Source organism: Ylistrum balloti, unplaced genomic scaffold, assembly GCF_031769215.1.
Source record: "Ylistrum balloti isolate Yb309-2 unplaced genomic scaffold, AGI_CSIRO_Ybal_v1 Utg370402, whole genome shotgun sequence".
Classification (NCBI taxonomy): Eukaryota; Metazoa; Mollusca; class Bivalvia; order Pectinida; family Pectinidae; genus Ylistrum; species Ylistrum balloti.
In genome coordinates this window covers 166,726-192,389 of record NW_026782275.1, presented here as the reverse complement: position 1 = coordinate 192,389, position 25,664 = coordinate 166,726, and the positions used below count along the sequence as shown (strand labels likewise).

At 35.0% G+C, this 25,664-nt stretch overlaps 2 protein-coding genes across 3 annotated transcripts; one reads left to right on the top strand and one right to left on the bottom strand.

Moving 5' to 3' along the window:
• Positions 1–10,064: 10,064 nt before the first annotated feature.
• Positions 10,065–17,891, top strand: LOC132554417 (prostaglandin G/H synthase 2-like). Its single transcript, XM_060218736.1, has 10 exons — positions 10,065–10,145; positions 11,607–11,723; positions 12,394–12,537; positions 12,802–12,945; positions 13,649–13,827; positions 14,085–14,168; positions 14,801–15,047; positions 16,256–16,542; positions 16,720–16,864; positions 17,376–17,891. The coding sequence occupies exons 1-10, from the start codon at positions 10,076–10,078 to the stop codon at positions 17,717–17,719; spliced, it is 1,761 nt and encodes a 586-aa protein (XP_060074719.1). The 5' UTR covers positions 10,065–10,075; the 3' UTR covers positions 17,720–17,891.
• Positions 17,892–23,145: 5,254 nt separating this feature from the next.
• LOC132554423 (peptidyl-prolyl cis-trans isomerase FKBP4-like) lies at positions 23,146–25,450 on the bottom strand. 2 transcript variants are annotated; one of them, XM_060218743.1, is made up of 2 exons: positions 25,107–25,450; positions 23,146–24,775 (listed from the first exon to the last, which is right to left on the bottom strand). In XM_060218743.1, exon 2 carries the CDS (start codon positions 24,725–24,727, stop codon positions 23,891–23,893), a length of 837 nt encoding a protein of 278 aa, XP_060074726.1. In that variant the 5' UTR covers positions 24,728–24,775; positions 25,107–25,450; the 3' UTR covers positions 23,146–23,890. The 2 variants fall into 2 exon arrangements, with proteins under 2 accessions (XP_060074726.1, XP_060074725.1); XM_060218742.1 differs by having other exon boundaries at positions 25,372–25,450.
• Between the last annotated feature and the right edge of the window lie 214 nt (positions 25,451–25,664).

The following is a 25,664-nucleotide window of genomic DNA, read 5'->3' as shown; positions in this document are numbered from 1 at the left end:
AGTTGGATTGATTGATATCCAGCAAGTGAATCTAGGTGTCGATTAAGGGTATGTTGTACTCACTTTGAAGTTGCTACTTAGTGATATTAGAGTGTTATTGGTCTGTTTTTTGTCTTCTGCAACCCACACTAGATCAATCGAAGTACTTTCTTGTGCCTTCGTTTTTGCCAGGGAATGTTTCAGGGGTGCAGTGAGTGAAAGTGATCATCACCACTGGAGTATACTTCACCATTGTCAATTATCAAACACTTCTTCGCTGCTATATAGGTGGAAGGGACCTTAGGGGGAGTACTGAAGTCCTAATCACAACACGTCCAATGTGTCTGAAGATTTTGTAGGGATTACGAGACCAAAACAGAGAACATGTTTAAATTAACTACTTCTTGTGTTGCAAAAAATTCAAGGTAGTTTTACCATGTTAGTTTGACATCAGGACATTTTTCATCACATGTGTGAGTTGGACGCCAAGATACTTTTTCACCAGATATTTTAGCTGAACACCAGGACACATTTCATTAGACAGGTCAGTTTGAACCAGGACATTAAAATTTTCACCAGACAGGTCAGTTTGACACCAAGATAATTTTTCACCAAAATTTTCGTTTGACACCAGGATACTTTTTCTTTAAATCCCATTATCTCATAATTAATATCTATCACCATGTGAATTAAATGTAAAGAGCAATTATAAGAGATGTTGGAATTAAAAGAATTCACTTCAATATTGTTTCCAACTTTTTTATACAGAGTTATGCCCCTTTGTTCTCCATTTAATCGCGACATGTTTTAAAAATCATACCATGTCACCTGTAATTATTTCATTTTGTAAACACGTTCCTAAAAGTTTTGTAGAGTTAAAGTAAAAACATGACTTTATACAATCTTATATGGCAAAGATTGGGGGTCATCGGAGATTATAACAGCAGGGGGTTTCCCTCTCTAATGATAGTGATATAAATTATAATATCTCATTTATGTAAGAAATTTCTTCAATCTCGGATGTCAACGTTTAGCTGGTTACAGGCCTATTGTGCAGACTAAGATAAAATTTTGGCTGATTATACAGGTTAGAGATTTCAAATACATGTAAATTGAAGAGTGCCAGATATTTTAAACATATTTTGTGTGCATACGTGCAAAAACACATGTTACCTTCTACTACATCCTGTATACACAGTGTCATTCAAATAAAGAAACCAGAATATTTTAACCTAACCTGAAAAGGTTTTTTTTTTAAATCAATGATTGAAAATCTGTAGTATAACTCCCATGCATATATTTATCACAGGTTCAACCCCGCTAAACGTTGCGGGATATTTATCACGATCACTTTTACCTTGTTGACAAACCTTTAAGAAGTCTGGGTAATATTGTAGTGTCTTTTTATCAATATCGTGTTTGTTGAAGAATTTACCAGCAGATTCTATAATCCATTGATGATTTATAGATGTTTAAAGTGACTAGTCAAATATAGTGTGCAGGGAATAACCCAACAAACATCACTCCCATCATGGGACATTAGATACAGTGGAGTGTTATTCGGATGTCAGTCATTTCTACATCCACATCCATTACTCTTTAATTATTCAACTTATTGTCAGTGTAATTGATACTGTAGCGATTCATTGTCACTTCCTCTGGTAATTGAATTGGACGGAACAACATCGCCAGCATTCTTGTCAAGGTATGTAAACTAATGCTGATTTTCATATCATCGGTCTGTCATCCACTGAATTTGATCCGCTTGTAATATTTTTGTATATGTCACTGGTGTAACATACCTTGGATTTTTTTCCCAACAAAACAGCTGCCTCAGTTTGATTTAGTCCTTTTATTTTGACTTTCAGACCTGTATTTTCTGAGTTATGTAAAAATTTAAAAAAAAAAAAGTGTTTGTCTTCATTCATTATAAGTAGTTATGAATTTGTTCTTGAAGACTCATAAAAACTAACTTCTAATATTGGTTTCATACAGTACCATATGAAATGAGATTTAAGACTCTATATTTATTTTGGTGCATTGGTAATAGTTGTGTGAATCAGTTAACTTAGATAGATATGTACTAGAAAACATTAAATATGAACAGATGACAGATGTTTATGATGCCTGATCTATATGGTACCCCCAGTGATAGAAAGTTACTTTGATAGGGAGTTAATAATAAAAATGGCAGTCGCTAAAATCACGAGGACGGTAACTTATGGAGGTGACATTTCAATGTGTCAGACAAAATGTATCATCAACAGATTATGGTGTTAACATTTCATTGTGAACTTTCTTTGCACTGAATGGATGACGAAGCAGGAGAGATTTGTCATTCTTGGTTTGTCAGGTATAACCACCCACTTGACTTTATCTACTGATGGTTAAGATGGTAAATTTCCTAATATATCTCACGTCTGTACTCTTCTCTGTCTAATTGAACTGCAGCCTTAGTACTTGTTACATACTATAATACTTCAGACAACGGCTGCCTTCAGTTGATCCTGACGTCATTAATTATTGATATTTTTTATAATATGGTAGAACACTGGTTCACCTTGCCATTGTGGGGATGATTAAACTGGATCATAATATGTTTAGATAAATCTAAAACTATTGAAGGGAAATTCTACATTCTCTCAAGTTGTAAATGGCTCAATATCATTTTTTGACTTGGAAAACGACTATCTATAATTCACAAATAATTTCTGTACGTCAAGGATACTATTTACTCATTGTTGACATAGAAAGATAACTTTCTATAAGATGAAATATTATATAAAGAGTCATTCTTAAAGAAGGGTGAGACACATTCTAGGTACAGTGGGATTGGTTAAAGGGACACATTCTAGATACAGTGACATTAGTTAAAGGGACATATTCTAGGTAAAGTGAGATTTGTAAAAGGGACACATTTTAGGTACAGTGAGATTTGGTAAAGTGACACGTTCTAACTACAGTGAAATTTGTTAAAGGGACACATTCTAGGTACATTGAGATTTGTTAAAGAGACGCATTCTTGGTACAGTGAGATTGGTTAAAGGGGCACATTCTGGGTACAGTGAGATTTGGTAAAGGGACACATTCTAGGTACAGTAGGATTGGTTAAAGGGGCACATTCTAGGTACAGTGAGATTTGTTAAAGGGACACATTCAAGGTACAGTGAGATTTGGTAAAGTGACATGTTCTAGCAACAGTGAAATTTGGTAAAGAGACACATTCTAGGTACAGTGAGATTGGTTAAAGGGACACATTCTAGGTACAGTGGGATTGGTTAAAGGGACACATTCTAGGTACAGTGACATTGGTTAAAGGGACACATTCTAGGTACAGTGACATTGGTTAAAGGGACACATTCTAGGTACAGTGAGATTGGTTAAAGGGACACATTCTAGGTACAGTGACATTGGTTAAAGGGACACATTCTAGGTACAGTGACATTGGTTAAAGGGACACATTCTAGGTACAGTGACATTGGTGAAAGGGACACATTCTAGGTACAGTGAGATTTGGTAAAGTGACACGTTCTAGCAACAGTGAAATTTGGTAAAGGGACACATTCTAGGTACAGTGAGATTTGGTAAAGGGACACATTCTAGGAACAGTGAGTTTTGGTAATGAGACACATTCTAGGTACAGTGAGATTGGTTAAAGGGACACATTCTAGGTACAGTGAGATTGGTTAAAGGGGCACATTCTAGGTACAGTGACATTGGTTAAAGGGACACATTCCAGGTACAGTGAGATTTGGTAAAGTGACACATTCTAGCAACAGTGAAATTTGGTAAAGGGACACATTCTAGGTACAGTGAGATTGGTTAAAGGGACACATTCTAGGTACAGTGAGATTTGGTAAAGGAACACATTCTAGGTACAGTGGGATTGGTTAAAGGGACACATTCTAGGTACAGTGATATTGGTTAAAGGGACACATTCTAGGTACAGTGAGATTGGTTAAAGGGACACATTCTAGGTACAGTGAGATTTGTTAAAGGGACACATTCTAGGTACAGTGACATTGGTGAAAGGGACACATTCTAGGTACAGTGAGATTTGGTAAAGTGACACATTCTAGCAACAGTGAAATTTGGTAAAGGGACACATTCTAGGTACAGTGAGATTTGGTAAAGGGACACATTCTAGGAACAGTGAGTTTTGGTAATGGGACACATTCTAGGTACAGTGAGATTGGTTAAAGGGACACATTCTAGGTACAGTGAGATTGGTTAAAGGGACACATTCTAGGTACAGTGAGATTGGTTAAAGGGACACATTCTAGGTACAGTGAGATTTGGTAAAGGGACACATTCTAGGAACAGTGAGTTTTGGTAATGAGACACATTCTAGGTACAGTGAGATTGGTTAAAGGGACACATTCTAGGTACAGTGAGATTTGTTAAAGAGACACATTCTAGGTACAGTGAGATTTGGTAAAGAGACACGTTCAAGCTACAGTGAGATTTGGTAACGGTTACATTCTAGGTACAGTGAGATTTGGTAAAGGGACACATTCTAGGTACAGTGAGATTTGGTTAAGAGACACATACCTGAGATTTAGAATGAGACACAATTTAGGTACATTGAGATTTGGTGATGAGAAAGATAGCAGACAATTTTCCAAGGATATAGTACCTCGACAATTATTAGACAATACTAATGGGAAAATAAACCAAACAAACAAACAAAACCCCATTGTATTTAGACTTTAAAATTCATACATAAAATAATATATTTCATTTTGCACCAAATCTCTTTTGACAATGTATTCTTCTTGATGGAATGATGAGTCAAACAAGCTGTCAATCAGGATTGAAATTTGTAACTACAAAACGGAAAAGGATACAAATCCAGTTTCACATGTTTAATAGTGTGTTTGTTTACTGTTCACACTGATGCTGGTGCAAATCCACGACTCATGCAATTAATCGAATTAATGCAGAAATGCTTTGGGAAATGACTTAACGCATCAAACAACACACGAGGATTTGACTCCCAACACAGATGTTGCTTCTTTTTTTCTCAAACGTGCTAGACTGGAAACAAATCTGGTGACACAACAGACAAAGGCAGTACAGCGACATTTCACTGCTGTTGATATGTCCCAACAACACATGCAGCATGAGGTTGTGTGTTTTCCTACTGCAAAATAATGTTAGGTTGGCTGATGTGGTTAAAAGGAAAAACGTAATGGCATATTGTTTCGTCACTGTAGCACATATAGGTGACGTTACCTTCCTCCATAACCAAAGAGGTCCTTCCATGCTTTGTAATTCCTACTTAATCCGTAATTCTCCTTTTGCCAAACTGACTATACTGAATTATACAAAAACCATGGTAACATTCTCCCAACCAATGGTACACCTGAACATGGCTATTTTTAGACTGCTAGAAGGGTGAAATCTGGACTTATTTGTGAGTAGAACTTTCGACTAGTCCTTGTTGGTGAATCGCAGATGTCTTCAGCATAATTCTAGGTGCTTAGCTCTGTGACATTAAATTAAAATTGGATGGGTAGCGAGACAACACAGCAAGATGTTGACCTTAAACAATCTGTTTGGTATAATTGTGGCACTCATATCAAAGTCCAGGAATGCTTCTAGAAGGCAATGAAGAGGAATTTAACTGCTTACACAAATGTGATGTCTGAATACCTGGTATATATCTCTTACTGACTTGAGGTCACAGTTGGATGCCCTGTTTGTGGGCAGTCCCCTAATGTGTTTTTCTGCAGATTATGTCTCCACAAAGTTTTTATCATTAATGTGCACCCCACACTGTTATGACACAACATTCTTAGATAATCTAGCCTTTAACATGGTATCCGTACATTCATGTTTGTGGCAAAATTCTTTGGAAAAACAATGGTTTTCTGAAACACTGCATAGAATACTACCATACATGCAAAAATTTTAAGCTGTTCTCTTTGTATGCATTGCCTAGGCTCACAACCAAAAAAGAAAGAAAACAAAAAAAAACATGCATTAACCATTGAAGCATATCAAAAAATCAAAAGTTTAAAGCTTTTTCCTGTTGAACAAACTTTTCAATACTTCAAAATTTAGTTTTGGAAATTATATTGATGAGGAAAATATTCTCTTTTAATTTTTTTTCTTTTTAAAAATTTTCAACATACATGGGTTTCCCCAACACCTATTGAAAAGAGTTTATTCTGATTTCTCTAGTTAGTCTGAATACATAGTGGTTTAACGCCTATTGAAATAATGTGTTCAGAATTGCTCAGGTCAGACCAGCAGGATAGAAATTGTTTCGGTACAAGTATTTAGCGAGCTGCAACACCTGTTGAGACTGTGTATTATTATTGCTCTATTTAACTCAAGAATGAATTATCCCAACACTGAAAATGTATGATCATTTCTTTTCTGTTAGCAGGAGTTTAATTATGCAGATAAGATAAATGGGTTACCTTCAGACTACAAGGGTAATGTCTGCATAGCTCTTAAATCCTGATTTTTTTTTTAAAGTTTTGTATCATTATGAATACATGGTTGAGAAGATTACCCTCTGACCTGTATTAAGGAGGTACATTACATATCTACCTGAATCTATCCTTCTACATTAAAATCCCTCATTTTTCATTGGACGACTTGAATACATTGAAGAGGCCATCTAACATGGCTTGTCTGTGTTTCTGTTTAAGTACATGTAACCTGAATGCTTTTCCTTATGTACAGAGGTGAAATAAAATCTGAAATAAAGGAATTCTAGACAGTGTGTATGATGAATGCAAACAAGAGAAACCTTAAACTGAGATATATTATATAACTGCCACAATAGCAAAATTGTAGCGTAAACAAGGCTGCATACATGCAAGTCGTACAGGTCTGATGCGGCCTCATGTGTTGGTAAGTCAGTTTCCTCATTTACATTCTTAGACAATTCATTATTCTTCTTTTCATTTTCGTTTTTTTTTTTATTATTAAAATTTGCTATTTATAATACCCAAAGTTAAAATTGATTCCTTAAAATTTATGAGATTTATGTATTTGAAGTAGAAACAAAATGACAAATGATATATTGTACAGAAATGCAAGAAACACATGTATGTAAGGACTGTTACTTAGGTATAAGGAAAGGATGTAAAAGGATGTTTAATCCCGTAATCTATCCTGCTGTTGGGGAAATGATTAGAATATTTGATATCTCTGTATACCTGACCTTGTGGAGTTATTTCTCAATATGTTGAGAAATGAAAACATATTGTGTTGCCATGTAAAGCCTGAGTAATTTTTAAGCAAGAATATAAGGTAAGACATACCCACTATTCATCTCCCAATATGTCAACCCACATCCGAGCTTCATCATTTATACTGATGTCTGCAGGTTAACCTTAATTTCAAGGTTATAAACCTGGAGACCTGTCTAGGTAAGTATTGGTGTCTGGTTGACTCAACCACTGATGTACATAATGTGACTTGGTGCACGGATATATGTATCCAGTCAGATTGCATGTATTCATATCATGTTACACATTCCTGGTGTCCGAGGACACATTTAACCTATAGATATATATTGAACTAGAGTTACTAAGAACTTAGTCGTGTACAAATTTATTATCAGTTTCTCAAACGAGAGTTATTTTTAGACTTAGTTTCATGATGGAGTAAACATATTAAAAAACACATTTCTTTCTGTCCATTCAGACTTCAATTGGCCACCCACTGTGATTTAGATAGAGCTAGTGTGACAGATCAAACTTCAATACACCACATAAGCAGTTTGTACCAAAATGCCCACGAATTCATATCAGATTTTCATGAATAATCATGAATAAATAAATTAAGGTAATGCCTATTGAAAATGGAAATAACCAGTATTTTTACATCAAAGGTAAGGAAATTCTGTCAGTTTTATCTTCCTTAACAATGACTCTTTACATTAAAGGTCAGGAAATTCTGTCAGTTTCACCTCCCTTAACAATAACCCTCTACATTAAAGGTAAGGAAATTCTGTCAGTTTCACCTCCCTTAACAATGACCCTTTATATTAAAGGTAGGGAAATTCTGTCAGTTTTATCTTCCTTAACAATGACTCTTTACATTAAAGGTCAGGAAATTCTGTCAGTTTCACCTCCCTTAACAATGACCCTTTATATTAAAGGTAAGGAATTCTGTCAGTTTCACCTCCCTTAACAATGACCCTCTAAGTTAAAGGTAAGGAAATTCTGTCAGTTTCACCTCCCTTAACAATGACCCTTTATATTAAAGGTAAGGAATTCTGTCAGTTTCACCTCTCTTAACAATAACCCTCTACATTAAAGGTAAGGAATTCTGTCAGTTTCACCTCCCTTAACAATGACTCTTTATAGTAAAGGTAAGGAATTCTGTCAGTTTCACCTCCCTTAACAATGACTCTTTATATTAAAGGTAAGGAAATTCTGTCAGTTTCACTTCCCTTAACAATGACCCTTTAAGTTAAAGGTAGGGAAATTCTGTCAGTTTCACCTCCCTTAACAATAACCCTCTACATTAAAGGTAAAGAATTCTGTCAGTTTCACCTCCCTTAACAATGACCCTTTAAGTTAAAGGTAAGGAAATTCTGTCAGTTTCACCTCCCTTAACAATAACCCTCTACATTAAAGGTAAGGAAATTCTGTCAGTTTTATCTCCCTTAACAATAACCCTCTACATTAAAGGTAAGGAATTCTGTCAGTTTCACCTCCCTTAACAATGACCCTTTAAGTTAAAGGTAAGGAAATTCTGTCAGTTTCACCTCCCTTAACAATAACCCTCTACATTAAAGGTAAGGAAATTCTGTCAGTTTCACCTCCCTTAACAATGACCCTTTACATTAAAGGTAAGGAATTCTGTCAGTTTCACCTCCCTTAACAATAACCCTCTACATTAAAGGCAAGAAATTCTGTCAGTTTCACCTCCCTTAACAATAACCCTCTACATTAAAGGTTAGGATATTCTATCAGTTTCACCTCCCCATATAATGACCCTTTTCATACTATTTGCATCTTCTCTTAATTTAGAATAATACAACCTTTTGACCATTTTACATATGTCGAAGTTATTCAATATGATATGATTCTTTTAACAATGAAATTGTAACCAGTTGTGATAATTAATTTTTTGCAAACTCTTGTACATAAATGTTTATATCTTCCCTTGTAATTACGTCCCCTTAATTTACAAAGCCATAACAGTTTATTTTTTAGACCCCGTTACTTCAATGATGTTATTTTCCATTTTAAGAATTGAAGTGTTGGGTCTATTCATTGACATTGTATAGTTCCCCTTTTTAACACTGTCGGAATTTTATGTCTAGTCTGGACATGTTCTGGCTATTAAAAAATAATGAGTTATTTCCCCTTTTGTTTACAATGTTTACTTTTGCTGTTGCCCATTACATAACTATAAACCTGTGCATACTTTGTACATTCCAATCAGAACAAATTTGCCTTGTTTATTCCGATACGCCCCTTCTATTCTGTGGGAAATTGAATTAAATGCCAACTCTGTGTCATTTTAGTTACACGTCTTGAAATCAATTGTTAAATGCAGTTGTGCAAATTTTGGAATTGCTGTATAATAAATATCACGTTCTGCGCGTACTCATTGTTAATTGTTGTGATGAGAGGGCTTTCTTTCCTAGATATACTCCCACTGTTTTACCTTCACGTGATGTGAGGCCACGTGTAGCGTGGCACCGCATGTTAACCAGGAGGGGACAAAATAACAAAATTATGTGATAATGTCTTTGTATTGTGATAATATTAGCCTTTACTAAACCGGTTTGTGATAATGGGTCTGATTCCAATGCTTGGATTATCAAACATGGGTATAATACAGTGGCTTGTGTAGGAGGGTTACAACACATGTGAGGTTTACAAGAAACGGTACACTCCTTAACAGACAGCGACATTTTACATGTTGGCTTCTACAGAGGCTGTGAGTTACCAAATCACAACAGCTTTGTGTTCCTTCATAACTTAAAAATTTGCAGAGAGGCTTAAATTTTGTTTCTAAATTTTTCATTACAATGAAGATACCAATTCTATGATATAATTTACTTCATATTTTTCAGGTTTAGAGACACTGTGATTTTGTAGTACGTGACATACAGATCATGGAGGAGCTGAAGCAGGGATACAGGCTGTTGGTGTTGATGGTGGTTATCACAGGGATGGTGTCTGCTAGTAAGAATACGATTCTGTTTTCTTCTATCATTTACAATAGCAGCATTGTCTATATGTTACTCCGTGATATCGCATAAATTGGTTAAAACATGTTCGTCTCATTTTGATAGTTCTATTAAAATTGCCATGAAACTTATCAAGTTTGTATATTTATAAAAATACTAAACAGTCAGAAGTTTGCTGACACCTGTGTCAGTTTCACTTGTCAGCTGGTTATTGGTATCTAATAAGACTCATAAAGATTTATCAAATTTTAAAAAAATATATATTTTTTATTCATGGATTATTAGGTGATGAATATACCCTGATACAATACTAGGATTTTAGACACAGCTTCAGCTCGGCAATTTGTTTGTAAAATTTTATATCAATATTCAGGCCAAATCAACTTTATTTATATTTGATTGTTTGAAATATTTTTTTTATCCACACAATAGGTAAGAGGTCATTTAAAAACAATGTATTCAGATAATGGGGACGCTTTTATAATGACACTATACTGAAGATTTCTGACAATATTGATGATATCATGGTGAATTCTGTGTTGATGACAATCCCCTGTGTTATAGTGAATCCTGTGTTAATGACAATCCCCTGTTATAGTGAATCCTGTGTTGATGACAATCCCCTGTGTTACAGTGAATCCTGTGTTGATGACAATCCCCTGTTATAGTGAATCCTGTGTTGATGACAATCCCCTGTGTTACAGTGAATCCTGTGTTGATGACAATCCCCTGTGTTATAGTGAATCCTGTGATGATGACAATCCCCTGTGTAATAGTGAATCCTGTGTTGATGACAATCCCCTGTGTTATAGTGAATCCTGTGTTGATGAAAATCCCCTGTGTTACAGTGAATCCTGTGTTGATGACAATCCCCTGTGTTACAGTGAATCCTGTGTTGATGACAATCCCCTGTGTTATAGTGAATCCTGTGTTGATGACAATCCCCTGTGTTACAGTGAATCCTGTGTTGATGACAATCCCCTGTGTTATAGTGAATCCTGTGTTGATGACAATCCCCTGTGTTATAGTGAATCCTGTGTTGATGACAATCCCCTGTGTTATAGTAAATCCTGTGTTGATGACAATCCCCTGTGTTATAGTGAATCCTGTGTTGATGACAATCCCCTGTGTTATAATGAATCCTGTGTTAATGACAATCCCCTGTGTTATAGTGAATCCTGTGTTGTTGACAATCCCCTGTTATAGTGAATCCTGTGTTGATGACAATCCCCTGTGTTATAGTGAATCCTGTGTTGATGACAATCCCCTGTGTTATAGTAAATCCTGTGTTGATGACAATCCCCTGTGTTATAGTGAATCCTGTGTTGATGACAATCCCCTGTGTTACAGTGAATCCTGTGTTGATGACAATCCCCTGTGTTATAGTGAAACAGTCTGATAATTAATCCCGTGTTATGGTAAACACCTCTTGCTCAGAATCCCCTCTATATTCCAGACACAAGCTGCTGTTCCTACCCGTGCCAGAATGGAGGCGTGTGTATGACGGCTGGCATGGAGGGCTTTCATTGTGATTGTACTGGTACAGATTTCTACGGCACTTTGTGTGATACCCGTAAGTATGTTTGCAGTCTTGAATAATTCCACTATATCAAACTGAATTGCCTTGACCTGCTATCAAATCTACTTCACCTACAAGTACACACTGTTTTGTAGAACATGACATTTATACTCACTGTTTTGTAGAACCTGACAATAGCACCCACAGTTTTGTAGAACCTGACAATAGCACCCACAGTTTTGTAGAACCTGACAATAGCACCCATAGTTTTGTAGAACCTGAAAATCATATACACTGTTATGTAGAACCTGACAATAGCACCCACAGTTTTGTAGAACCTGAAAATCATATACACTGTTTTATAGAACCTGACAATAGGATCCTCTGTTTTGTAGATTCTGACGATAATATCCACTGTTTTGTAGATTCTGACGATAATATCCACTGTTTTGTAGATTCTGACGATAATATCCACTGTTTTGTAGATTCTGACGATAATATCCACAGTTTTGTAGATTCTGACAATAATATCCACTGTTTTGTAGATTCTGACGATAATATCCACAGTTTTGTAGATTCTGACAACAGTATCCACAGTTTTGTATAGCCTGACAATAGTATCCTCTGTTTTGTAGAATCTGACAATAGTATCCTCTGTTTTGTTGGTTCTGACAATAATATCCACTGTTTTTTCATAACCTGCATTTCCATTTCCGTTTTCTAGCAACATTTATGAAGCGTATCAAGTTGTGGTTGAAGCCTAGCCCTGACACAACCCACTACCTGTTAACTCACTACAACTGGCTCTGGGACAGAGTTAACAGCATTGACTTTCTACGGAATGCTGTCATGAAAAAAGTCTACACAAGTGAGTATTGCGGATGTTTGTCATGCATCTTAGATCTTTTTAAGAGTAATGTCGTTAATTTGAGTAAATAATTATCATACCTATCAGAGAAAAGAGCCTAACTGTTGAAGGGAATCTGCCATTGTTTGATAAAAAATCTGAAAACTGCTCATATTTTGAAAAAAAGAGTTTGTGATCATATGCTTTCAATTGATTATTGAAAAGGTAGGTCATCAATGTTGAACTAGATAAGACATGGGCATTCGGTGAATCTTGTTTTTACAGTGAGGTCAGATATGATTGACAGCCCACCTACCTACACCTCTGATCACACTTACATCACACTTGATGCCAACTACAACCAGACCTACTATATACGTACACTGCCACCTGTTCCAAGCAATTGCCCAACACCTATGGGCGTATGGGGTGAGTAAACTGAGCTACTGTATACCTAACGACTGTCCCACATTGATGGGTGTATCTGGTGATGAATCCCAGCTTCTGTATACCTTACGACTGTCCCACATTGATGGGTGTATCTGGTGATTAATCCCAGCTACTGTATACCTAACGACTGTCCCACATTGATGGGTGTATCTGGTGATTAATCCCAGCTACTGTATACCTAACGACTGTCCCACATTGATGGGTGTATCTGGTGATTAATCCCAGCTTCTGTATACCTTACGACTGTCCCACATTGATGGGTGTATCTGGTGATGAATCCCAGCATCTGTATATCTTACGACTGTCCCACATTGATGGGTGTATCTGGTGATTAATCCCAGCTACTGTATACCTTACCACTGTCCCACATTGATGGGTGTATCTGGTGATTAATCCCAGCTACTATATACCTAACGACTGTACCACATTGATGGGTGTATCTGGTGATGAATCCCAGCTACTGTATACCTAACGACTGTCCCACATTGATGGGTGTATCTGGTGATGAATCCCAGCTACTGTATACCTAACAACTGTCCCACATTGATGGGTGTATCGGGTGAGTAAACAGACTTGCTGTATATACATATACCCTTGATTCCAACACAGATCACAGGTAGAAGTGTTAAGTAGCATATTTTTGCTAGCCACCATATTAACTTAATTGTTTTACTCATTACAGGTAAAAAAGAGATGCCAGATGTGGATAGAATAATTAAGAAATTCTTTGTAAGAAAGGAGCTAATTCCTGAGCCCATGGGAACAAGTGCACTATTCAGTTTCTTTGCACAACATTTCACACATCAGTTTTTCAAGACTGACATTAAAAAAGGCCCACAATACCAGTGGGGTGGACATGGGGTAAGAAACATATATGTAACATCATAGAAAAATTTTAGTTTCATTTTCTACTACGTTTGAATTAAAGTTTAATTGATACCTGCATCATTGGACTCTAGTAAGCTGAGTGGTAGACCAGAGTACACAAATATAATTTGTGATGTATAAAAACTTACCAGTTGTAGAAATTCATATTGTCTCTAACGTAATTACACTATTGAACTTTGAGATAGACTATCCAGATTTCATACTGATGCGATCTGTATGTTGTACTACAGGTCGATGTTTCTCATATTTACGGAAGGGATAAAGACGCAGAGGGAAAACTGCGAAGTTTTAAAGATGGAAAACTGAAAGTACAGGTAAACCCCGTTACTAAAATATCCTACATCCTTTTCCTTGCTGGGATAAAGGGCTACCAAGTTTGTTCAAAGGAATGACCTTAACCCACTTTCAAGGTCACATGGGTCAAATGTATGAAAACCTTCAAACTTCTCATGAACTGAAACACCTAGAGACATGGTATTATTTTGCTGGTATGTTCCTAGGATGAAGCCCGACAAAGTTTAGGAAAATATATTACTTTGACCTTTGTTCAATGTCACAGGTATCCAATTTGTGAAAACCTTGAAACGGCTTCTTCTCATGAACTAAAGGGCCAAGAGGCATGACATTTGGTTGAGTGCTGCAGGCCCATTGGGCCTCTTGTTTTGTTATATCAGTGTTGATGAATCACCATATACTAGGTAAATACACTCCAAAAGTTAAATGAATGAAAAGAAACTATGGTGAGAGGTATATATTACCATTAGTCATTTTTTATGTTTATAGCACAGCAGTATAATACACTAATATGTGAGAGAAAGAATTTCATCTGAGAATGAGATACCAATCTGTCTTATCATGATAATTCCATTAAAATAAGCAACAGGGAAAGGTGTTTGATACTGAAATATTAAATTTTATAACTGAATGATCTTTCTTTACATATTAGATAATAGACGGAGAAGAGTTCCCTCCCTTGGAGAAAGATGCACCAGTGGGTATGATTTACCCTCCTGGTACACCTGACAACCGCAGGTTTGCCATCGGCCAGCAGGTGTTTGGACTTCTCCCTGGACTCTTCATGTATGCCACGATCTGGTTACGGGAGCATAATCGTGTATGTGACATCCTCAAAGCCGAACACCCTGAATGGGATGACGAGAGATTGTATCAGACAGGCAAACTTGTTATATTGGGTAGGTAATAACACACAAACAAAGACACTTGTTAAACTGGGTAGATTATAACATACAGGGAGACACATATTATATTGGGTAGGTAATAACACACAAACAAAGACACATGTTAAACTGGGTAGATTATAACATACAGGGAGACACATATTATATAGGGTAGGTAATAACACACACAGACACTTGTTAAACTGAGTAGATTATAACATACAGGGAGACACATATTATATCGGGTAGGTAATAACACACAAACAAAGACACATGTTAAACTGGGTAGATTATAACATACAGGGAGACACATATTATATAGGGTAGGTAATAACACACACAGACACTTGTTATACTGAGTAAATTATAACATACAGAGAGACACGTATTACACTGGGTTGGTAATAACACACACAGACACTTGTTATACTGAGTAAATTATAACATACAGAGAGACACGTATTACACTGGGTTGGTGATAACACACACAGACACTTGTTATACTGAGTAAATTATAACATACAGACACGTATTACACTGGGTTGGTGATAACACACACAGACACTTGTTATACTGAGTAAATTATAACATACAGGGAGACACATATTATATAGGGTAGGTAATAACACACACAGACACTTGTTATACTGAGTAAATTATAACATACAGAGAGACACGTATTACACTGGGTTGGTGATAACACACACAGACACTTGTTATACTGAGTAAATTATAACATACAGAGAGACACGTATTACACTGGGTTGGTAATAACACACACAGACACTTGTTATACTGAGTAAATTATAACATACAGAGAGACACGTGGTTGGTAATAACACACAAACAAAGACACTTGTTATGCTGGATAAGTTATAAGACAAAGAGACACTTATTTTACTGGGTTGTAGGTCACAATACCTAGAAAGACACTTGTTATATTGTGCATGTTACAATACAGAAACTCTTGTTATAATGCTTAGGTAAAAACACACACACAGAAACTTGTAACACTGGGTATGGTATAAAACGCAGAGACAACAGTTTTACTGGGTTGGTAATAACACATAGAGAGACACTAGTTATTCTGGGTAGGTTTAAACACATAGAAAAATACTTGATTTACTGGGTAGGTTATAACACAGACAAATACGTTTCATTTGATAATCATGATTGTTAAAATTGAGACTCTTAATTTCATTGGATAATCTTGACTATTTAAGGGGAGACAATCAAGATTGTGATAGAGGACTATGTACAGCATTTGAGTCACTACAACTACAAGCTACTGTTCAACCCAGAACTCTTGTTTGGTGAGCCGTTTCAGTACCAGAACAGAATCACAGTAGAATTCAACCATCTGTATCATTGGCATCCGCTGATGCCCAGTGAATTCAACATCAGTGGTACTACCTACAATCTGCGAGAGTTTGTCTATCACCCAGAAATTGTACTCAAACATGGCATGCATGACTTTGTTGATTCTCTCTCAAAACAACGAGCTGGACAAGTAAGCATATTTCGCAGATTCAGCAACATTTGAAATTACTAAATAACTTTCACTGGTTTTGTGAATTTCGTGGTGTTAGTTCATTCACCTTTTCTGAGATCTTTGCTGAACTCAATGAATTTTTTTTTAATATTTTGGAAATGTCTGATGTGGTTTTATACTGATTGGTTGTTTTAGTTTGGTCCCTTTAACCATGGTCCATTGACCATTCCTGTGGTAACAGAGCTCCTTAAACAGGGACGTCAACTCCGGCTACAACCCTATAATCAGTACAGGAAAAAGTTCAACCTGCCTCCTTACAAAACCTTCGAGGACTTGACAGGTATGAACCCATTAACAATTCATATTCAAGTCCACACACACTTCATCCATGTTTTTCATGTTTCCTTGTTTTATTTGCCATTTCACTCATGACCACCTAATTTAAACTCTTTTCAAAACTCTTTTCAAAACATCAAACATTTTGATGAGATATACATCAGAGTTGGTTTTCCACCGTGAAATAAAGTTGCCATTTTCCTAAGTGGCATTTCAATAAATTTTTGATGGTATGTTGCCCTCTTTATTTTGCAGCTTTTTCATATATCACTTTGCTAGACCCACATATCTCTTTTAGATGTGTTTCAGTGTAGCATGTACATGTGGTGAGATGATGTCATTCTTTCTTACTAACATTTTATACACATCATTGAATAATCATTATTACATTTCCATGTTTTTCTCACTCAAATCTTCATCAACTTTCTATAAAATTAAGTTTTTTATTCCACTGAACAAATTATTATTACAAAGTTACTTTTTTGATATGAAAACAGGTACTTCCTCTGTTACAGGGAATAAAGAATTAGCTAAGGCATTGGAGGAGGAATATCAAGACATTAATGCTGTAGAATTCTACGTCGGACTTATCATGGAGAAAAGACGGTATAAATCGGTGTTCGGATCATCTATAGTGGAGATGGGTGGGCCCTACTCAGTAAAGGGACTCATGTCTAATCCTATATGTAGTCCCAAATACTGGAAACCTTCTACTTTTGGAGGGGATGTAGGGTTTGATATCATTAATACAGCAACACTTAAAAAGCTATTCTGTAGTAACATTAAGGGTGACTGTCCAGTAGTATCATTTGAGGTACCAGATTATTTGAGGGGTGACGATTTACATGATGAGCTATGATAGATCTTTTCACAAATATCAATTTTTTTTTATTATACAACAAATATGCTTTTTGAAAATCTCTATGGAGTATGTAATGACAGTATTTCAAATTTAATACTAAAATTTACAATAGAACTACCTAAACATCTGATAATTAGTAACAATATTTCTTAAGCTCTCAAGAATTGAGTGGTCGTCTATGTAATATTGAATAGAAAAATGTCTTTATCTAAGATAAAAAAGGCCATTCATTTTATAACTGATGAGGAGAAGACATTAAAGGCTAGCTATGTAATTTCAATAGAAATAAGTCAAGGATTTGTGTATGACAAACATGGGCCATGTAATGATTAACAAAGAACTGTCTTTCTCAAGGATCACTATACATAAATGCCATACATTTCAAAGTTAATGGGGAGGAAAAGTTACCAGGGAATTATTATAGAATAAAAGGCCAGCCATGTAGTATGTAATAACTTTATCACTGATTGTTAAAGAATAAAAGGCCAGCTTTGTAATATTAAATATGACTTTATCAAGAATTATTATACAGCAAAAGTCAGCTGTTGTGAAATAACATCAGACTATGATTGACTGCAATGTATTTTAATTTCTGTATAAAATATTTGCTGTGTCTTTTTTGTATTGAATTTCTTGTATACCTGGTAATTATTTTCACAGATAATCATCAAAATGAGGTTGTGATATCTTACATAATTATGTTTTGCTTTCAATCATTGCCAGTCCCAAACAGTTCCATCTTTCCAGGGATTTCTTTATAAAATGTCATTATGAATCATGATCATTTGAATTAGATTTGCAGATGTACACTTCTTCCTATATCTGTGTTTTATTGTGTGAAAAAATATTGTAAATTATTCACATAACCGTAGATTTAACTTTCCTATACTCAAATATACCACATTTTTCCGTCGTGGATCAGATTTCGTCATTATAGGATCTCACCTGAGTTTCGCTTTCATGCTAGATACATGAAACAAACCCTAAGAATTTTTTTATTTTTCCGAGCCTCTTGTGAGGTCAATGAAAAATTTGTAATATATTTCTTTAATGGAAACAAATATAAGATTCTGTTTATCACATAACTTGGGTAATGTTGTAAGCATTTAAGAATATATTTTTTAACTCTATAAAAAATCTGTACTGATGATATTCTCACACCATATCTCATATTTTGGTGATGTCACCATGAAATTATGATGTCACAATGAAGTTATGATGTCACAATGAAGTTATGATGTCACAATGGAAAGAAAATTGCAACCTTCAGACAACCACAGCTTCACTAGATCGGTTGCATCATAAATGATCATAAGACAATTTTGGATGGATGGAACTTATTACACTGATAAAAAGGGCAATTATGTGATAATTTTTTGTTGATGTAATTGTAAATCATCAATATCATTTCAGCTAGTGTTGTGTTTTTTTGTACAATTATGGTAATGATCTGGTAAATGTAGTAGCAAAGTAATGCATGTCAATTCATTTTGTATCTTGTTTAGCTGTCTCAACCATACTGAGGTTTTTCTGTTGAATTTGCCTGTTGTTTTCTACAGAATTTGACTTTCAACAGTTAATTATAAGTGAATAAATGCTCTTAGTGATTCTCGGAAATTTATCTTTTATAATATCATTTTTTCTTTATAAATCTAAACTGAAATTTAAGTCATTTGAACAAATGTTAAGTACATTAACTGTGCTGTGGAGAATCAGGATATAGTCCCAACAAATCAACAATAAACTCTAAATTTTTGTGATAATTTTCAGGGATGGTGTATAAAATTGCAAAAATGAACACCATTACAGTTGAATCAATGGTGATAGTTACAATCCATTTGAAAAGTTTTGTGAAACTTGATTTCCTTCAAATGAAGGTAAAACAGAAAATCTTAACTGTTGAAATAACAAACTTTTCAGAAATAAATTTCACTAAAATCAGTATTATGAGCTCAGATTGATGTAAACTGGACATCACTGAAAATGTCACAAATTAGCTCGGGAAAAAAATCAGAAAAACTGTTAATCACAAGGAATTAAGATCTGATGTTATGTGTTCATAATGAGAAGTTTCTTATTTAATTATGTTTAATCTGAAATAATCACATATATACCTATATGAGGTTGTGAAGTTAATGTGCCGTTTCCACATTACACCTGTAAAAGGTTGAGAAGTCATGTTGTTTCTGTACTGATTGCACAAGGTTTACAAATTACACCTGTAAAAGGTTGAGAAGTCATGTTGTTTCTGTACTGATTGCACAAGGTTTTACAAATTACACCTGTATAAGGTTGTGAAGTCATGCTGTTTTCTGTACTGATTGCATTAGGTTTACATATTACACCTACCTGTGATATACTGTTTAAATACTGTGTGGCTGTGATGCAGTTAATATGGTACCTTATCATTTGAAGCTCATTGAAACAGAAAATAAAGTAATATAAAAAAAATTCATGACATAACTAGAATCCAACAGTTGTACAAGAACGTTTTGTCAGTACCAATTTGTCATATGAGGTTTTTATAGAAACTGTAGAGATATAGTGCCACTAAAATCATGATGAATGAGTTCTCATACTAATATATTTGTATACTTATATCAAACATGGTAGTGCTGACTTTGAAGGTCAGTTCTTAACGCTTTTGTTAACTGTGAAAAGTTGAGATTTTATGTTCTAAAGTTGTAGAATAAATGTATATTTGACATGAATATGAAATATATTTGGAAGTCAACTTACTAATTTGTGATGCATGTCTTTGCTAGGATTTTTGGGTATGATACAGAGTTATGTCCCTTTCTATTTAACAGCTTCGTGTTGTATGTGCCAACCTGATACATTATTTGATTTTTTTTTTCAATTCTCAGATATGCTCATCATAAAGTAACTTTTGTATCAGATAACAATACCATTCCTATCAGTATTTATATATATTCTATCTAGCATACATTCTTGTTGGAGAAATAATATTTTTTCTTGTTTCCCCATTCCTGTCTGTCATATACAATCTATATATTTATATGTATATCATGAAAGTTGACATTCTGGAGAGAAATGGTGACAGAAATGAGATTACTAGTGGTTATAATTCAGGCTTCATATCCTAACTTCATTAATGTTGGAAGAGTCACCTCTCAACTAGAAGAATAAAGAGGTGGAAGGTAAGGGGGGGGGGGGGAGGTTCTAAGGGTAAACATTGAATATTGAGTAAACAATGATGTGTGGCTTTATTTTTCAATTTTTGTATTTACTGTGTAGAATTTAAGAGAGAATCTTGCTGTATCCAATGGTTGTTAATGTTGATGATGCTGAGTTGAAGTACATGTACAAATATTTTTAGACAGTATGATTCATGTAATACAGATTTCATGTGAAACTGATAACACTTTATATATACTATAATGTATCATGTTTGAATGTTGAGTATGAAATAAATCATTATTCACAAAGTTTCTTTCATGTTTTATCAATTTTACATTTTCTACACTTGCACCTTCTGTACTTTGAAAACCTGGATCAGTTTGTGTGAAGAAGCTATATAAGTGTTTGATATATCACAAGGTGATGAAGGGTGATTGCGATGATAAATCACACCTGTTTATAACAACTTTATTGACCAATTTTTCCTGTTTCCCTCGGAGGTTTGTTATAAGACAGATTTGACTGTATTTACATGGAAAAACCAACCAAAGTTTGGCATGATTGATTCATTAATCGTCTTCATGTGTATCCATCATAACTTACAATCAACACAAAGAGGCTCAGAAGATATGCATCAGTGGATATTTATATAATGTCAAAAATATAGGTCTTCATCTGTATAATTTACATCCATATTTAGATACAAATATTTACACAATTCCTTAATATGCAGGTAACAACAGAAGATTTTTGATACATTAAATTTTTTTCAGAAGATAGAAAACCAAAATTAAGCGGGGACTTGCATAGATATAATCCGACCCAAGAATAAAAATGTTCGAGTGACCTTTGACCTTTAAATTTGACCAATGACCACCAAAATCTAATCAAGTGTAGACCTTGGTTGTATGATGTGAATATGAACCAAATCTTTTCAGGGGTCCATAAAATAACTTGTATTACAAGGTTATGTGGGACAGAACCACAAATTCACTGATGGACACCTATAGTGATTATCATACCCACTTACATAAGTTATGGGTATGATTAATCTTCTTTGATTTGGACTGATCTAGCTCTTGAAAACCCATAAAATAAAAAATAAAAAACGAAATTTCAAACAAAATTTATTACATATTTCATCAATTCTTATAAAAACAATATATCTTACTCAAGAAAGAGTATTATTTTCATTGCCTTCGAATCTGCAAGGTGCTGGACATAAGTTATTCAATGGCAGATGCAGTTTCCTTCTGATAGACTTGTGATTTCACAACAGTGACACAGACTTATGTGTTAACAACATGACCATGGTCTTCCTGTGTGCTATAAATGTTGTAATGAGATTATGTCCCGGATAATAATGAAAGTGCTAATGTCCATCCATCCCTATACTTTGAGGCAAGTTGCATTGCTTCCCCAACTCCACAACCCCCAGGCCTATAGCAAGACAAATATATAGAAACTGTCTTCTGCTCTATGATTTATAAATAATCAAAATATTTAATAAGATGTGTATAAAATTGTACACATGTACATAATTCCTTCATAATGGCTCACTCAGAATCATCACCATGGTCTGTCATCCAATGGCCGACAGGCAGCCATCTTGGATTTTTTCAATGAAGTTTGTTATCACTATTTCTTAAAAGTAAGGAATGGATCTTTCTCAAATTTCATATGTAGGTTCCCTTGGTCTCTATTTGTGCCCATGTAATTTTGGAACTGATCAGAAAAACAAATTTGCCAAATGGCGGCCATCTTGGATTTTGACATTGAAAGTTCCTTATCACTATTTCTTGAGAGGTCCTGTATGGATATCTCACAAAATTCATACATAAGTTCCCTTTGATCTCTCATTGTGCTCGTTTGCTTTAGGGACTGATCAGAGGAAACAAAATGGCTTCCAGGTGGCCATTTTGGATTTGGAAGGTAAAGATTATCATTTACTTCTGCATTGGAATGTTCAAATGTGTTATCATTAAGAGCAAAAACAGAGAATAGAAGAGAAAAGAAGGAAAAAGATCAAACTTTCAAAAATCCCTCTGTGATCTTGTTTCAATAAATTTTTATTCTATCTAATCCATTGAAAAATATGAATAATTATTATTATGAGACATTCTTAACACATAAAAGATCATTAGGGCCATCAACCGGTGAAACACACAGCAATCCAAAAACGAAATAACATCAAACGAACTAAAAGGTAAAAGACAAATGCTAAAAATGTTCAATGGTTATATTATCACAAAAGATAAATTAGTAAGTCATAGTCAATAATATAGACCAACATCTTTCAGAAATCCAGAATTTTATTAAACTCTACAGTGTCAAAAAGGGTCTTTATATTTGTGATGTTACGATAAAAAATTTCTCAAGTAGACAGAAGGTCAATGCAGTCCAATAAAAATTGTTTAACGGTGAATGGCTCATCACATCCTATGCACCGAGGGTTATCATCGCCTTTCAACATATATGAATGTGCAAGGTATGTATGGCCCATCCAAAGACAGGCAAGGACAACTTAGTCTTGGTGGTAGTCGAAAAATATGAATAGATCTACCTAATCATTAAAGAATGTATCATCTTTGCGGTATTTACTTCAAAATACCTCGTTTAAAATTTCAAGACACTGTATATATTTATATTGTGATAGAATGAATTAAAACAAGAATGTTAATACAGTCTGACTTGTATAGAATTCATTTATTGCAAGTCATTATATATAAATAACCCCAACTCATGATACATCCATTAAAACAAGCTAGGTAAGATGATACATCATTGTACCAGCTAATTTCCTAAAAAAAATATTAAGAGATTGAATTTAGGTAAAGATGTAAGATTTACGCCATTGTGTGAAGGAAATTGATAAATGATTTGGAAATTTTCCCAGTAACAATGGAACAATTTCTGTAAACTACCATACTATCAAATGTATGTGACAGTACACATGTATACAAAACCAAACTCTTTAACATGTTTTAGTAGCTGCATAATACTCCAAGCAATTACTAGCAACTGAATTTAAGTAAACATTTGGCTAAGTCCTGATGATAGTTGCCTATTTTCAGCCCGTTGGCCTTTCTGAGCTTTCATGAGGAGGTTTTTTATAAACTTGTTCTCAGGATTAAACTGCAGGCCCTTATTGAAGTCTTGTGCAGCTGAAGAGTAGTCTCCCTTTGAGAGGTATGCCTGACCTCTCCGCACGTGACCTTTTACATTTTTGTTATCCAGAATTAAAGCCTTTGTACAATTTGTGATGACATGGTCAGCAGCTGAGGGGAACTTGAGTTGGCATGCTGCCAAGTTGAGATGACACTCATAAAGTAACTGATTAACATTTTCCGGTATCTCAATGCTTTGGTCAATCAATAGGAGATACTTGGTGGCTTTACTAAATTGTCTGAAGGCACATTTTATCTTTTCTTGTTTGAATAGTTCTACTCCAGTTTGTTTGTGTTGTTTTGCTTTCTCGTACTTCTGGTTGTTGGTCAGAAGTGGCCAACCCGAAGGGTTCTCAAAGTGCTGCAGGTTTATAGTAACCTCACAAGGCCTGTCAAAGCCCACGAATGCCTCTTTTCTTCGAAACATTGCAACTTCTTCTTTTCTCATCGTGCTTATACATTGGTCAATAAAAAAATCATGTTCATCATCAAGCTCTGCAATAGTCAAAACTTGCAAATCTTCACAATCATATTTTCTACTGGACACTGGAACATCATTAGCATTTATGATAACTGTGCATGTTGCTTGGTCCAAAGGTCTGGCTAGGCCCAAACCTTCAACAAGTATTGTTTTTGTAAAAAGGCCTGATTTGTCCAGCTGTTGTTTAGTAACTTCAAGGCATTGTGTTGTTTCCATCTCCACACAGAGTCAAATCAGGGACGTATTAATAGTCCTCACATCAGTCTGGGGAAAAAGAAAATTCACATTATGCACAAGTATGTGGTTTTAAAATGAAGGCAAAACCCGCTGAGTAAAGTCCTATGATAACAAATCCAGTTATGTCAGGTTTTCATTCCCATTGATAAGACAATTTGATACCAAAATATTTTGACGTGACCCCATTTCTTTTCATTAGACATGTATATAGTAAGAAGTGTGTCATTGAAAAGTTACTGATTCATGTCAGAAAAATTCGAAACTTTATTTCAAAGACACAATGTAAAGTTTTGGAAAAAAACGTAACTTCATAAACTTAATCGCCTATATATATATAGATTGAGATAATAAGTCTAACCACCGGCCATCGGCTGCTTTCGTTTAGGCGGACGAACCGATAAGTTGATGTTCTTTAAGTCTCATTTGACGCACACACTGAAAAACACATTCTTAACACATGTGTCCAAAGCTGTTGGTTGTCATCAAGCAAAATTAAGAATAGGAGGTCAGTCCTTAACAAGGCAGGCCCATTTTTACCGATTAAGCTTGGTCCAAATGTTGGCATTTTATGTAACATAACTACAGCATGGGCTTAAATTGTTTGTTGAAAAAATAGAAGATACCTGCAAGAGTGTTACGACATTTGGACCAACTGAACGTCAGAAAACAGCTATGGTTGCTAATTACATGCATGTCAGTTGTTTTTTTCATCTTATTTTTTGTCTGGCTCGTTGTGATACAAATAATTGAGCTATGGTAAAATGTGGACAAGTGCCGGCAATATCTGGATGCCCCGAGCTTCCAAAATAGTGCATAAGGCCTACATTGATTCATTATTGTAAAGTTATATTGATAGTAGCAAAATAAATATGTATAATACAATAACATTAAATTCGTTGCTAAGTCACAAATATTC

Bases quoted from the DNA above. Each gene is read 5' to 3' on its own strand.
- LOC132554417 (XM_060218736.1), top strand. From the start codon at position 10,076: ATGGAGGAGCTGAAGCAGGGATACAGGCTGTTGGTGTTGATGGTGGTT. The intron at 10,146-11,606 runs GTAAGAATACGA...TCTATATTCCAG, and splicing joins CACAGGGATGGTGTCTGCTA to ACACAAGCTGCTGTTCCTAC. The intron at 11,724-12,393 runs GTAAGTATGTTT...TCCGTTTTCTAG, and splicing joins CGGCACTTTGTGTGATACCC to CAACATTTATGAAGCGTATC.
- LOC132554423 (XM_060218743.1), bottom strand. From the start codon at position 24,727: ATGGAAACAACACAATGCCTTGAAGTTACTAAACAACAGCTGGACAAA.